This window comes from Lactuca serriola, chromosome 7 (genome assembly GCF_051521515.1).
Source record: "Lactuca serriola cultivar US96UC23 chromosome 7, Lser_US96UC23_V15, whole genome shotgun sequence".
NCBI lineage: Eukaryota > Viridiplantae > Streptophyta > Magnoliopsida > Asterales > Asteraceae > Lactuca > Lactuca serriola.
The window spans coordinates 181,410,288-181,426,641 of NC_136414.1; the positions used below are offsets into that span (position 1 = coordinate 181,410,288).

At 33.3% G+C, this 16,354-nt stretch overlaps 1 protein-coding gene and 1 long non-coding RNA gene across 2 annotated transcripts; both read right to left on the reverse strand.

Annotated features, from left to right (window-relative positions):
• Positions 1–1,358: 1,358 nt before the first annotated feature.
• Positions 1,359–2,090, reverse strand: LOC145062370 (uncharacterized). The gene is made up of 3 exons (XR_013687542.1): positions 1,835–2,090; positions 1,721–1,755; positions 1,359–1,616 (listed from the first exon to the last, which is right to left on the reverse strand). It is a non-coding gene; the product is annotated as an uncharacterized LOC145062370 (long non-coding RNA).
• A 136-nt stretch (positions 2,091–2,226) lies between these two features.
• LOC145062369 (pfkB-like carbohydrate kinase family protein) lies at positions 2,227–3,836 on the reverse strand. The gene is made up of 4 exons (XM_079009982.1): positions 3,102–3,836; positions 2,821–3,006; positions 2,554–2,749; positions 2,227–2,457 (listed from the first exon to the last, which is right to left on the reverse strand). Exons 1-4 carry the CDS (start codon positions 3,780–3,782, stop codon positions 2,366–2,368), a joined length of 1,155 nt encoding a protein of 384 aa, XP_078866108.1. The 5' UTR covers positions 3,783–3,836; the 3' UTR covers positions 2,227–2,365.
• Positions 3,837–16,354: the final 12,518 nt, after the last annotated feature.

Consider the following 16,354-nt stretch of genomic DNA (forward strand, 5'->3'; position numbering starts at 1 on the left):
TATAAATTGCCTCATTTCCATGTGTTTTTATTCAATTTAACCGGTTAAATCGAGTACTAACGATACAATTAGTTCAACCGGTTTTTGTAAAAAACGGTCGGTTCGTTCTGATGCAGAAATCGACATGAACCGACGCTAGTTAAACCATTCTATTTTGCGGTTTTCGATTCAAATCGATTTTTAAAACATTGGTATATATGTTCAAATATTAAAGTGTTAATTGTTTTAAAAAAGTGATATACGTTTTTTATTTTTTATTTAATCATTTAATACATAACATTTCTTTTTTTTTCATCAAATTTGTATTAAATTAAACAATAAAGAATTTAATATTTAACTAAATATATGATATAAACAATTATAGTTGTTTATTTTAGAAAATCAAAATTACCGAAACCGATTTTACTGAATTTTACCCATTCCAATTATTTTGACTATTTTTTAAAATTTGTAGCATAATGTTAATCCATAGTTATTGAGAGTCATATTAACACATAATTTAATTATATAAATGATAAATCTAAAAGAGTTGGACAAAAATGATGGATCAACCCAACCCCTTTATGGCATGAACATCAAACATTTGGGGCTCAAAAACAGCCATTTAACTTTGCCGACATAGAAACATGACATGACTACCAGTCTACCACCATTGACGTTGTTTCAAGTCCTTTTATATGGGAATTCATAATATATATATATATATATATATATATATATATATATATATATATATATATATATATATATATATATATATATAAAGTGAAATAATTCCAACTATTTGCTTTTAAAGATTCTCTTGACCAAATTTAAAGTTGATTTCGAAATAAAGAAATTCTTTTTCCCCAACAAGATTTTACACAGATCGAAGGTTGGCTTGTGATTGACTAAGATTGATGTCTCAAAAACCAAAAAAAAAAAAAATCTTCATTTCAAATCCTATTTTCGTTACTAAAATCAAGTTTCTGCGGAAAAAATAAGTTATTTAAACTGGCTTATTAACCTTAGAAAAGTATCATATGATATATAAATCATGTAACATATATATGTTATCATACTCCAATGATGAAAAAAAATTCGACTCTGAAACCATATCTTAATCATACTTCAATCATGAAAAAATCTTCGGCTCTACCATTCATGGGACAATTAAAAAAACGATAGTTTTCAGGTTATGTTTATTATTAATAAATAGAAACAATGTACGTTGTATAAACTTTTGGAATTCAAGAACCTTACAAATTTAATAATGTTTATAAATACTGATTATCAAATTTAATAATGTTTGCAAATTATTCATGTTAACAAAAAAAAAGGACAAGAACATACTTATGAGTATTTCTGCAAGTATACCATATCCTAGAACCAATTTATAACTTGCTAAAAAGCAGAATAAACACATTCTACATACACAACAACCATCTTGATTATCTACTAAAAAAATGTTCATTTTATTATTAATCTAACCAAAAAAAAAGTTAAAAGAAAAATAATTAAGGTGCAGTTTGTAAGTTTATTTCAGGGACCTCTTCTTTGAAGGAATTACTGATGGGATTTGGACCCGAATGTACCTCATGCAACTCCAATCTCCTACTCTTATCTTCCATGAAAGACTAAACAAAATAAAACCAGAAAAAAAAAATATTTATGAACAATTATCATCAAGAATCAAGAAACAATAAAGAAAAATAGTGAGATTATGAATATAATCCCTTACCTTATCGTTTAATTTGAATTTTCCAAGCTCTACATCTGATAATAAAAATAAAAAGTCATATATTTGTTGACATGAAAAGAAAAAAAGATAAAAAAATGGATTTGGATTTGTAACCTTGATGTTTTTGTACGGACAATGATGAATGAAGAGAGAGATGAGTTTGTAGAAGCATGAGAAGAAATATGAAACATAGTGCCATTTCTTGTTTCTCAAATAGTGAATTTTTGATAGTGATGCTTGTTTGAGAGAGAATTGTCTAATATAATGAAAGTTATATAGTACATTAATAATGCTCTTCAAAAGGGACATGCAAAAAAGTTAAAGAGAGAAAAAAAGACCCAAATAGATTCCACTTTTCTTTTCTTTTATTTCTTTAAAAAGGATTTCAAAACATTACGTGGGTCCGTTTGCAGGACTTGTGTCGAACGGAAATACCGAAAGTTTCTGTAAAAAGGTTATTCTTCAAGCAGGTCGCACTGTTGATGTAAATCAGGTACACAACAGTCTGAAAAAAAACTCAAATAGATCATATCCTACTTTTCTTTATTGTATTTCTTTGAAAAGTATTCCAAACATTATTCAGGTACACAACAGTCTGCTAAACTCGCTCACACTGTCCATACAAATCAGGTACACAACAGTCTGCTAAATAGATTGAAGAAGATCCAAGACGGCTTTCCTATGTGGCATGCTTGGAATGGCTCCTTTCACTTGAACACAAAGAGAGGCTGCTGCAGCTGCAAATCATCAAATCATTAAAAGGGATTTAATATAAAAAATCGAAATATATAATTAAAATAAAAATATTTAACAAATAAGAAGCATGTGTTTACCTGCAAATCTCAAGCATTCAACTTTGGTTTTCCCTTCTACAAAAGCAACAGCATAAGCAGCAGTGAATGTATCCCCTGCGCCAGTTGTGTCAATGACTTTTTTAGCCTCGATGATGCTTTGTTTAATTGGTTCTTTTCCTTCTGTGAATAAAGCAGATCCTCTTCCACCAAGTTTCACAAGAACTTCTTTAACACCCTGATAACAATAGTCACAATTAGTTTAATTAATTTATGATACAAATAGTAATGATTGAAAAAAAGGCTTACTAATTGGTGACATTTAGCTACAGCTAAGCTGATTTGTTCAAAGCTTTCTGTTTCCATTCCTGTCAAACGAGCAAGCTCGCTTTCATTTGGACTCAGAATATCAACATGTTTCAGAAGCTCAACTGGAATTGGTGAATCCATTCCTCCTGCATCGAGAATCACAGGAACGCCTGCATTTCTTGCGGCCTGTAATCGTAAAGCATAGTATAGAACTATAGATGATAGATGATAGATGATAATGCAATTCGTTTTCTTGAATTTTGAATTAAGAAATTTATCACCTTTGCGACTTGAATGTTGATCGAATCAGGAATCTCCCTCTGAAGCAAAACAATCCCGGCATTCTTCACAGTCTCCAGATCATCGTTGGCTAGATTTTCAGGCCAACCACACATATTAGCACCTCCGACGATTATAATGGAGTTCTGTCCATCGGATTGAAGCATAACCACCGCATGTCCAGTCGGCTCTTCGGAAACTTCATTCAGATGATCGATATGAACACCGCCACCTTCAAGCGCCTCCATTATCAATTTCCCATGAGCATCCTTTCCGATCTGGCCGACGAAGTACGTCGGGTAGGATAGCATTCCGCCACATACCGCCTGGTTAGCCCCTTTGCCACCAGCTAGGGTTTGCCCGGTCTTCGCAGATACGGTCTCTCCCTCTTTGGGAAGCCTATCGATCTCCACGTAGATGTCGGCATTGGCTGATCCGACGACCACCAATGGTGCTTGTGTGGATTTTCCGGTGGGTTGATTTAGGGATTCGGTGGTAGAGTTGACGATGAGAGATGGGAATGATTTTGGGTTCTTTCTTCTTCTTGAAGGGATGATGAAATTGGGGATTGATAAATTGGTTGGCGATTTAAGGTTTACAGCGGATTGACGATGGTTGCTGTTGCTCTGCGATCGTTGGGACAATGGTGTTGACGGTGAGATCGATGTCATGCTGCCACTCATCGCTCCTCTGTGTAGACTTGTGAATTGTGATCGAGTCAAGAAAGGTCAACAATGAGCAATAATGAATTATAAATTTTGTTTAGAAAAAATTGTAAAAATAGTCCCATGGTATCTATTTTTTGGAGTTTTAGTCTAGACTTTGATTTTTTTTTTTATTGATGGTCATTTTGAGATAGTTTCGTTGTCTTTTTTGTCCCTCGATAAACTGAAATGATTGTAATGATTTTTTGATATTTTTTAATGTTTTTTCTATTTAATTTAAATGAAAAAGAAAATAAATAATTAAATTGGACCCACATCTCTCTCTCTCTTTCTCTCTCTCTCTACACAACCTTTGTCACACCTCAAAACCATGAACGGCGGAAACGTTCTGGAGCGGAGGATGTCATGTACAGTATCACAACAATGAAAAGTAGTAAACAACCAACAACATCATACATTGCATTAATAATATAATTTTAATACAAGTGTGTTCTGTTAAATTATGATAAACACTAAAGCATAAATCAAAATGAAAGATGTGTCTTGTACGAGCACCATCTTCTCTAAACCTTGCATCGGTACCTGTCTATGGTTGACCTGAGGATACAAGTTATTTTGAAAGAGAGTATCAGCTTTAAAGCTGGTGAGATCATAAGTATTTTAGTGTCTTAATTTGTATGTAAGTATTTGTATGTATATGAACTGTAAGTATTGAAAATGTATATGAACTGTAAGTATTGAAAATGTATATGAACTGTAAGTATGAAAATGTTTTGAATGATCCTAGGAAGCCCTATGTTTCCTACTAATCGTATCCTTCTACCAAGGCATCTAGTGTCTGTGTGTGTGTCTCTTGTAAGAGTGTGTATTTTCCCAAATCTGACTATCATTAACCAAAAATATAGTTTCTACATTACCGTGCGTCGTGTGAATGTTCACGAAGTGAATGTAATGGGAAAATGAAATAGTACTATGGTGTAGTGTCGAACTACAACCGTACTAATTACCTTAAGTCTAGGGTAATTCTTATAAGTAATGTAGTATTTGTAATAAGTGACTACTTCTGTACTCCTATTGCCTTATTTGAGGGATAAGGCATAATGTGATGGCTAGATCCCAGGCTAGACGCTCCCCTGTCAAAGGGATTTTGGGACCTTTACACGACCCCTGCATATTTGCATGCCGTGAACATCCACATTACTATGATCATGTATACCCAATATAACTATCACAATGTGTTGCGATTTATTGGTATAGTTAGATCCTGAACTCGTTCCATGCTATAGCACCTACTGATGTCTGTCCTACTATCGTATATGTAAGCGCACTCATGTAAATGTATCTATGTATACGTACTCATGTAAGCGTAATCATGTAAAAGTATATGAACGTATGCCTTTGCTACCCAAAGGTACTGAACTGACTGAAAGGAACTATTATGTCCATATATGTACACATGATATATATATATATATATATATATATATATATATATATATATAACTAATGTTTAAATGACCTTCGGACGAATACCTGATATCCCACCAGACCACATCTTAAGCGCGAAAAGGAAATAGGGTGGATAGCCTTCCTAAGTCCTTTAAACATTACTTATATAACTATACATATATAGGCATGCTTATAACAGGGTCTCTATGTAAACGTATCTATGTAAATGTACTCGTGTAAATGTAATCATGTAAACGTATTCATGTAATTGTATAGTAATGTACTGTAATGTTATGCGTGTGCTAGCTGTAATGTGTGTTCTCTCTCTATCTAGCATGTATAATAATGTAATGTGTGTACTAGCTGTAATGTATGTTCTCTCTATCTAGCAAGTATTGACTCATGAATGAACTGACTCATTGTATGATATCGCGTTCTAGTAATGGTTCTAATATCTCCCTAAACTACCCATATGGTAGCTTACTAGTAATGTAACTGGTACGTATGAACATGGATGTATACCCTTGCTACCCAAGGGTATTGAATGAACTGGAAGAACCTTTATGACTATATATGTACACATGATATATAACTAATATTTAAACGACCTTCGGACGGGTACCCGATATCCCACCAGACCACATCTCAAGCGCGAAAAGGAAATAGGGTGGATAGCCTTCCTAAGTCCTTTCAACATTTCTTATATAACTATACATATATAGGCATGCAATTTACAATATAAAAACATAAAATAAGTTTTGTAAAACCTTTTGAACATGATTTCTATCTAAGAAAAGATCGACTTGATGTCAATCCATAAAACGGGTTGAAAGCATGTGTTTGATAAAGCAGTTTAAGTATAAAGAAACATTTGTTTGAAACACAATTATGAATGAGTTTGAAATGAAACATACAGTGTATAATGAACAGTTTAATAAGGAGTTTTAAACATATAAAACGTTTATGAAAATCATGTGAAGAAAACTGTTTGGTAAAACGACTAATGAGTAGCAAATCATTTAAATGCTGCTTATTAATCACATGTGATTGATATAATAACTAGCATGATTCTACTTGTATCCCCCCCCCCCCCATAAAACATTTAAAAACATTTAAAACATTGATTAAGGGGTATGAACTCACCTGTAGCAAGTGGTTGGGATGAACGGACTGAAACAGGATGCTAGGTGTCAAGTGAAGTCTTGAACACACTCTATGATCCTATTTAACATATAATATCGCATATATGTATCAAATTAGTCTATAAACAACTAATAAACAAGTCAAGACACTCTAGGACATGACAAACACTTTGTATAAGTGTTATAAGTGCTAAGGAGTGCATCTAAGTGTTGTAGGGAAAGGCTAGTATGTTTGGGGTTCAAGGAACACTCCTAAAATGAGTTTACTCCCTAAAGACCAACACCCCTTGAGTTTACGGTCGTAAACTCCTAACCTTTTGACCATTTGTTGTTTTGAAGTTTTCTAAGCTTTTCCAAGCATTCCTACTTCATGTTTAAGCCTTAGGAAGTGTTGTGTGGCATCAAAACACTCATAAATGGAGTTTACGGTCTAAGAACCATTTCTCCATGATTTTACTACCGTAAACTCTTATGGACTAAGGTATTTTGGTGTTTTCAAGTCCTAAACACTTCAAGGTAAAAGCCTAGGTTAGATTCTAGGCATTAGGAGTAAATATGGGACATTTAAACACCTTTTGGGGTGTTTACGGTTCTGGGAGATCCCCAAATCGTAAACACATATAAATGATTGTTTTCTTGTTCTTTTATATGATAAACACATCAAGGATGGATCTAGACAAGTCCTTAAGGCATAGTGAAGCATCTAGACACCCTAAAGCACCTTTTGGCACTATACTTGGTGTTTACGATTTTGGGAGACTCCCAAAACCGTGAACACCTTGTTCTTGGTGTTCTTGGGACTTTTCCTTGGTATAAATATGTATAGCAAGCTTTAAATGACTCTAGGATAGAAGTACTTACTTTGTGGAAGCTTGAAATGAACTTAAAGTCCAAGAACACTAGTGTGTGTTCTTGGTGTTTGGGAAAACTAGTCAAAACACATAAATGGATGGGTTAAAGGATGTATAATCACTAGATGTTATGTTATATCAACTAATCAAGTCGAGAAACACTTACGTTTTCGGGAAACCGGACGAAAACCGGGATGGTACTTGAGAGAGTTTGGAGTTTACTCTATTAGGGTGTAAATGAGAAGTGTGGTAATTTGGGGAGTAAACTCATGTTTAAGCATAAGTTTACGTTTTTGGGAAGATTTTTCGGCCCAAACATAAAAGTTTGGCCGTGAACTTCTAAGACACGAGGTGTTTGCGGCTTTGAAATTTCAAGACTCTAGACGGCACTTCCTTTCACCCGTTCGTTTAAAGAATAATATTAAAATAATCAAACGAACTTTAAATTTGCTAAAAATAAGTAATAATGTAATTGACTTATAAATCGAAGTGATTGACTTTTAGGGTTTGACCGATTGAAAATTTCGAGTTGTCACAACCTTCCCCACAATTGGGAATCTAGCTCACCAGATCAATTTTCATCCCCAAATCACCCTCGTTCATCTCCTTACTATCAACATCAAATTTAAACTCATTTCCTTATATGATTCAGAAAACTGAGGATGAAGAGGGTACGGCCAAAAACCTATTAAACGATCTCTACATCCTAGGTAAAATTACTCTCTTAATTCACCATTTCACGCTTAAAATATATTACCCATCAAAAAGTTTGAATTGGAATCCGCCATTAATTCATCTCTAATTTCTTCTATTTCTTCCCCAAAATCCACAGAGGATACTACAAGTGTAGTAGTATGAGAGGATGCCCAGCTCGGAAACATATCGAGAGAGCATTGGATGATCCAAGCATGTTGATTGTTACTTACGAAGGAGATCAAAATCATGCTCTTTTTGTAGCAGAAACTTCTGGGTTGATCTTAGAATCATCATAATTTCATCAATATCGATCTCTTTTTTCAATTTTTTTCTCTTTATTTTTTTAAATGCCATGTTTTGATGATGATGATGATGATGATGATGAGAATTTGGCATGGTGAATAGACCAAGCTGAAATGACTAGGGTTTCGACTAAAAGATTTTCAGATCGAAGGGTTCGTAATTCCACCTCTATCGTTGGAGATTTGTTCTAGTGAATGGAGGAGGGGATTTCATATGCTAGAAAAAACATTTGGTTACCTATCTAATTTCTCCTATCTTGATCAATAATTCCATATTGATCTGAACTAGAAGTTTATATGTCGAAAAACACATTTGGTTACCGGAGGACCTCAGTGAAATGCAGGTACTTGTTTCCCTTCCCTTGCTCACATCCTGTACTTTTTTCCCACTAACATTCACCACATGTCCTCCGCTAGTGACCCATAAGAGATCGACAACTTGGAAAAATCCTTTAGCTTCGAATCTACACAATGTTATGGGGAAGATGCCATTAAAGATTAATTATGAAGGAATGAAAGAAGAAAGGGCTTTTACGATGGAAGGGAGAGAGAGAGAGAGAGAGAGAGAGAGAGAGAGATTTGGGTCCAATTTAATTATTTATTTTCTTTTTCATTTAAACTAAATAGAAAAAACATTAAAAAAATATCAGAAGGTCATTACAGTCATTTCAGTTTACCAAATGACCAAAAACGCAATGAAATTACCTCAAAAGAACCACCAATCCAAAAAAGTTGAGGTTGGACTAAAACCCTAAAAAATGCATACCATAGGGACCATTTTTGTAGTTTTGGCTTTTGTTTATGCATTTAGAACATGAAACGGAATCGGTAACGATGGATAACATTTTTTTATTTTTTAAAAATCGAATTTTATTGAAAGTCAATCATTGATTATCGAACCGAATTAAAATTATAAGTATTAATATCGAAAATGGTATTGGTTTTGGTACTAGCATTGGTACCAGTACTGAATCCCGAATTTTATGATTTTAAAGTATTGAATAATGTCTCATATGTTTAAATTCGGTACGGTTCAGTATCGATTCCGGTATGATACTAGTACGAGATCCGAAATTGATTATTAGTTGGTTTTTTGAAATAGTCTAATCAATCAAAAATTAATATAACTTTTTATTTTTAATTATTTAATATCAGTATTAATTTTACTTTAAGATATTTAATTATTTAATATTTATTTTAGTATTTATTTATTATTAGATCTATTTTTATTTTTTATATAAATTATATAATGTTTTCTTTTGTTGATTTTACAAGAAAAAATTATTTATGGATAGTATTTTTTTTTAAGTTTATTTTAAACTTTGTAAAAGACAAAATTACACAGATGGTCCCTGTGGTTGGCACGAGAGACCAAAGATAGTCCTTATGAGGAATTTTGGACGAGTATGGTCCCTGTGGTTCCAAATTGTTGCACGAATAGTCCTTATGACATACTCCGTTTAATTGTTGCCGTTTATCTAAATCACGTGACCCTCACACGAGGGTATTTTCGTCATTTGCTTTGTTACACGAAATGATCATATACATAAATGATCCTTACATCCAGCTGCCATTTACGTTGCCCCAAGAAATCGTCCCTTTCTTTTCTCCTCTGGTTTGTCATCTTCGTCACTGCAAAACATCAAACGGAAACTAGGGTTTTCATCTTCATCATTTGCAATGGTTCTAACTTTGTGGCATGTCCGTTCAAAATTCTCAGAAAATCCTGACCTGATCAAAGCTTATGGTGAGTGATCAGTTAACAACTTCCAATTTTGTTAAGTAATTTATGCACATTCAATTTTGAGACTTCATTCTTTCCTCATATCATTATTTATTTGTTTTTCAGTTGAGTTAAGTAGTTTTTGCACATTCAAGATTCACCATGGGGGTATGTTCACAAAATACCCAGGAAGACGTTACGTTGGTGGGAGTATTGACTATGTTGACTACGTAGACATGGACGTGTTCTCCGTACATGAGTTAGACGATATGATGAAGGAGATAGGTTATATCAACGGTGAGCCTATCTACTACCACTTCTTGATTCCAGAGATTGAAATCGATTATGGGTTACTTCCTTTAGGTAATGACTCAGACGTACTTTTGTTAAGTAAGCATGTCGCTAATCATAAAGAGATTATGGTGTATACTGAACATGGAACTACTAGACTCCATACATACTTTATGTCTCCAAATAAGGTCGTATTGGAAGAAATCAATGAGCCTATTTCTCCGGAACTCAATCGAAAAAAGTTTACAAGTACAGAGGTAGGATCATGTAGTAGAAAATTGGACTTGAATGAGAACTATGACTTTTCTAGGTCTGTTGTACCTTTTGGACATTTTGATAGAGATGTATTGAAAGATGTTGGAGTTCAGCCTGCAAGTGAGGAGCTTAACAAAGCCCAAGATGTTGGACCTTCAGAAGACTTTGATCCTTTCTTTTATATGGATCATAATGATTACCAACAGATGGGGGACGATGATTACCAACAGATGGGGGACAATGAAGAAATTGGAGATGCTATTAGTGATGAGACTAGTACCAATGGAAGTATAAGCGAGGATAGTGACTTTTTAGTGGATGAACTTAATATGGTGGAGGATGTCGAAGTGAATATGAAAGACTTCCACAGTGGTGTTTATTCTTTTCCAAATCTAGATAACCACCAATCATTCAATGCACCTGATGTCACAGTTGATGACGATTTGGAGGTGATAGATACACAGTTGTTTGAATCAGCTGGTGTAGAAGAAGATGAGAGGAAGAAGTTAATGAGAAGGTTAAACAAACCAACCACGTGTTCATCAGGAGTAGTACATGAAACTGCATTCTATCTGGGTCAAATATTTAAGTCCTCATCAGAAGCAAAGGACTACATTAAAATGCATTCAATTCGAACTAGGAGAAACATTTATTTTGCAAAAAATGATAAACAAAGAATTAGGGCAAAATGCAGGGGTGTGGTCCCAGAAATGACAGGTGGGCCATGGACAAAAAGTAGAATCAAATGCAAGGACAAAACAGTAAGTTCACAAAAAGCAACATGCCCTTGGGTGGTATTAATTTCTAGATCTGATGAAGAAAGCGATTGGATGGTGAAAACTTTGGTTCATGAGCATAGATGTGTGCAGTCAAGATCTATTAAAGCGTGTACTTCTAAGTTTCTTGCAACCACCATTCTTCAACAAGTGGAAGGAAACCCAACTATCCCAGTCAAAGCTTTGTGTGTAGAGTTACAAAAGACATACGAGGTGGGGATGTCAAGAATGAAGGTCTTTAGGGCTAAACAGCTTGCACAGAAACATGTTCACGGAGATTATGAAAAGCAATACAGCCTTCTCAGGGATTATGTACTAGAATTACAACAGTGCAACCCAGGAACAACTGTGAAGATTGATGTATACAGTGAACCAAATGCAAACTTGGAAACTAGGATGTTTAAGAGAATTTATGTCTGTTTAGGTGCATTAAAACTGGGTTTTAAGGCAGGTTTAAGAGATTTCTTAGGATTCGATGGGGCTTTCATGAAGGGACCTTACCCTGGACAGGTTCTCACTGCTGTGGGTCTTGATTCCAATAATGGGATCTACCCACTAGCATATGCCATAGTTGAAGCCGAGAACAAAAGCTCATGGAGTTGGTTTCTAGAGTGTCTAGGTGAAGATTTGGAGCTGTCTACAAATTCAAACTTCACATTTATTTCTGACAGGCAAAAGGTTAGTCTTCTTATGATACTTGTTCATGACATCTGTGTAATTTTGTCTGCTACCTTTAAAAAATAACATTTTTGTTACTTGTTTATTAGGGGATTTTACCTGCTGTTGCCAACCTATTCCCTAGCGCTGAACACAGGTTTTGTTTAAGACATATTCACGAAAACATGAAGCTACAATGGAGGGGGAAGGAGCACAGAGATCATTTATGGGAATGTGCAACAGCAACAACAGTTAGACACTTTGACAGATTCATGGAAGATTTTAACAAGTTCAATTCAAAGGCATGTGATTGGTTAAAGAAAATTCCACCCAAACATTGGGCCAGAGCACATATGTCAGGTATATTTACCCTTATATAACAGTTAGACACCTTGACATATTCAAGGAAGATTTACACTTTGACAGATTCTTATAAGATATTTTGTTGCATTGTACAGGAAGAGCACATACAGATATTTTGTTGAATAATTTATGTGAAGTTTTCAACTCAAAGTTGTTAGATGCTCGAGACAAACCTATAATTACATGTTTAGAATATATTAGGGAATACTTAATGAAACGAATTTGTATTGTTTAAAATGTGATAGATAAGTCTCAAGGGCCTCTTACCCCAACAGCCACAAAACTTTTAGATGGAGTTAAGAAAGATGCTTCTCAATACACTTGCATATTTAATGGTGCTGAGAAGACTCAAGTTACTGGGACAATGGGGGAACAATTTGTGGTTAATTGGAGGGACAGGAACTATAGTTGCAGGCATACAGAGATCACTGGGATACCATGCTCTCATCTTGTTAGTGCCATTTGGGATAAGGTTGAGCATGGGGCAAAAAATGTCCCACCTCTTGAGGAGTGGGTACATCCATGTTATAGGTTAAGCACATGGAATGAAATGTACAAGTACAAAGTTCAACCAATCAATGGAAGAAGTATGTGGCCAAAGTCAGATTGCCCCACAACACTAACACCCCCCAAACATACTACACAGGTAAATAATTTTCAATTTACAAGTTAGTATATGTTTATATTGTTTTATAATTTATTAATTATGCAGGTGGGGAGACCAAAAAAGAAGAGAAAGAGAGCTCAAACTGAAGAACCAAATAATCAAGGTAAAAGTTTGACCAGGAAGTTCCTTACAGTTACTTGTAGCAAATGCAAGAACAAGGGTCACAACTCTAGGAGTTGCAAGGGACAAGGGGGACAAACTGAAGTTAGAAATGTGGTGGCAGGGGGCAAGAAGCTTAGCAAGGCAAAGAAGCAGGGAGATGGAAAAAAGGAGAAACCCAAAATGAAGGAGAAAACCAAACTTAAGGATAAATCCAAAATGAAGGAAAAAGTTTGATTTGTTGTCTTTTGTGTTGTTTGTTATGGAACCTTAGAAAGGTCTTTTGTGTTGTTTGTTTTGGTACCTTAGAAAGGTCAGACTAAGTTGGTTATTGTGTATCTTTATCTTTTGTTGGTATTATGGTTCACACAGGGTGCTAGACTAAGATGGTTCTTTTGGTTATGATACATTAGTCTGCAAGCTCTTTTGATATTTTTTTGGTATTATGACTTTGCACTTTAAGGTTATGTAATGAACTTTATGACTATGCAAAAGTTTGCATTTTATTTTTGAACATTTCTAATGTTGTTATGGCTTTACAATGGTTCACACATTATACTACAATGGTCTAAACCCTATAAAAACCTTTCACTTTCATTTTTTATACTTTAATGGATCTGGATAGTTCATTAAGCAAACCAATATTTTACACTCATTACGTTACAGACCAATATTTGTCAATGGTTGCAGACTAAAAGTTTCCCAAATAAAAAGCATTCCATTCATACATACGAACATTTCTTACATCACAAACAAAAAAACGAAATCATCTTCAAATTAATAGTACTATCTGATTCTACCCACAAGCAAAAGAACCATCATCTATCTACCCACAAGCAAAAGAACCATCATCTCCAGACTAATACTATTAGCATCTTTTGTACACATACATGAAAAAGAAAACCCAACTAAAAACTAGCATCATCTTCACTTTTTTTGCTTCAAAACTTGCTTGCAGCAGAGATTCTTGAAGCTTGTTCTTGGATCTTAGCAAACCTGGAATGACAGCCACAGCCCTTCGACACATGGGTTCATCAAACCATGCAATGAAACCGCAACTGCTAGGACATTTCCAAAACCTACGCCCTGGGTTGAGATCCGTCCATGATGTCACTATCACCGCTTGCCTTCCACAAAAACAATTTACCATTCTTATGCAAATTTTCTTACAAACATACAGAAGAGAGAAGAGAGAAGAGAGAAGGGAGAATAGAGGAGACGAAAAATTAAAGAAGGAAGTGACGGGGGTTTAATTTTTATAGGGAAAGGGACTATCTTTTGCAGATCATGAGAGGGAAAGGATAAGCAAATGACGAAAATACCCTCGTGTGAGGGTCACGTGATTTAGATAAACGGCAACAATTAAACGGAGTATGTCATAAGGACTATTCGTGCAACAATTTGGAACCACAGGGACCATACTCGTCCAAAATTCCTCATAAGGACTATCTTTGGTCTCTCGTGCCAACCACAGGGACCATCTGTGTAATTTTGTCTTTGTAAAATGATTCAAATTTTTTACTTATATTTTTTCACATTTAAGATATTTTTGCATTATTTTTTACAAAACATCAAAAAGTCGGAAATACCCCTAAGTGGTAAAAAAAATTTACAAAAAAACTATTACTAAGTTGTAAAAAATAGTTAAGTCGTTTTCAAATAAAAACGAACAAAATTTTTACACAATGAAACAAAATGTCAAAAATTTAAAAGCATTCCAAAATTAAAAATTAAAAATTAAAACTTTACAAAAAAACATTCATAAATTGTATTAAAAAAATACAGATTCAAACGATCTAGTTTTTTAAAAAGCCAGTTTCGGATAAAATAGCAAAATATTAAAAAGTTATAATTAAATAATGTAAACGAATAAAACATTTAAAAAAACTACAAAAAATAAATGAATAAAACCTCTACGAAAAATAAATAAAAATAATGTTAAGTATAAATAAAATCCAAAAAAAAAGATTTTTAAATTAAAAAAGAACATTTTCTTTAGATTTTAGGGTTTTTTTTGAATACCTTTAATATAAATTGAATTAGATAAACTTAGCAAGTTCAAGAAAAATTGAAGCAAGTAAAAATGATATAGAATGCTAAAAACACTAACCAAATTTATTTATTTGGTTGTTAATATTTTCATAAATTGACTTTTTCTTATAGAGAAAATACAATAAATTAATATTTTATGTTTAATATGAAGCAAAGTAAATACAATGATTATTTTATATAGACCAATAATAAATACTTTAGAATTATAACAAGATAATATTTAACATAAGTACATAACTTGGATAATTTGGATAAGCATAGACAATACAATAGTTTATAATAATACTTGTTAACACAAACGTAAAAAATACAATAAGACGTCAATAAAAATACATTGAGATAATATATTTTATTTGATCCAGATTCTTTTGATTGAGAAATACAATTTGTTTGATCCAGATTACCTAGAAGGGATAGACTACAATAAAATTATAGTGATACATATAATAAACCTTCATGTTTGATCCAGAATTTTTGAATCGGAGAAATATAAATATATTAACTTATTAAGATAAAAAAAAATATAATATAATTACAATAAGATAATTAAATAACAATATCAATATAACCTATTTTAAAACAAATATTTAATTTGTATATATTTTAAAGCTCTTGTATTTTATTTTTTCTTAATAGCCACTTTAACCATCTAATTTAGGTCAAAATCCTATTTTGAAAATTTTCCAACAAACTGTCTCTTTTTCACTAAAAAGAGGGATGACATATCTTATAAAATAACGACGATTTGGAACACGGGTGACAATATTTAATATGATACGAATCTAATACACAAATAAATGGTTTGGATTAATTTTTTAGATGCATCAACCGGCAACCTAATATAACTCGTTTAATAGACGGGTCGTGTTTGGGTTAGTTCTCAGGTTCAGTGGTCAACCCGCAAACTTATATTATATTAGGATTCAAAAAATATTTTTTTATATCTTTTTTCAAATTTGATGTATTTGCATTTTGCCGTAGATATTTATGACTTCATACTATATGGCTATACGACAACAATACACTTCATCAAGATCATCTCTATTGGCAACGCGGACACACAATGGTAATTTGTTATATGTTTTCATGAATGCTAGTAAGTTTTTTTTTTTTTGATGTGTTTATCGGTTTATTTTTTTGGAATTTATATGTTTATCAATTTATTTTTTTAGAACTTGTATGTGTTCATTAGTTTTTTTTTTCGTTTTTTTTTTGGAATTTTCTCTAATTAAATGAGCATGAGTTGCGAACTCGATTGTGACAACAA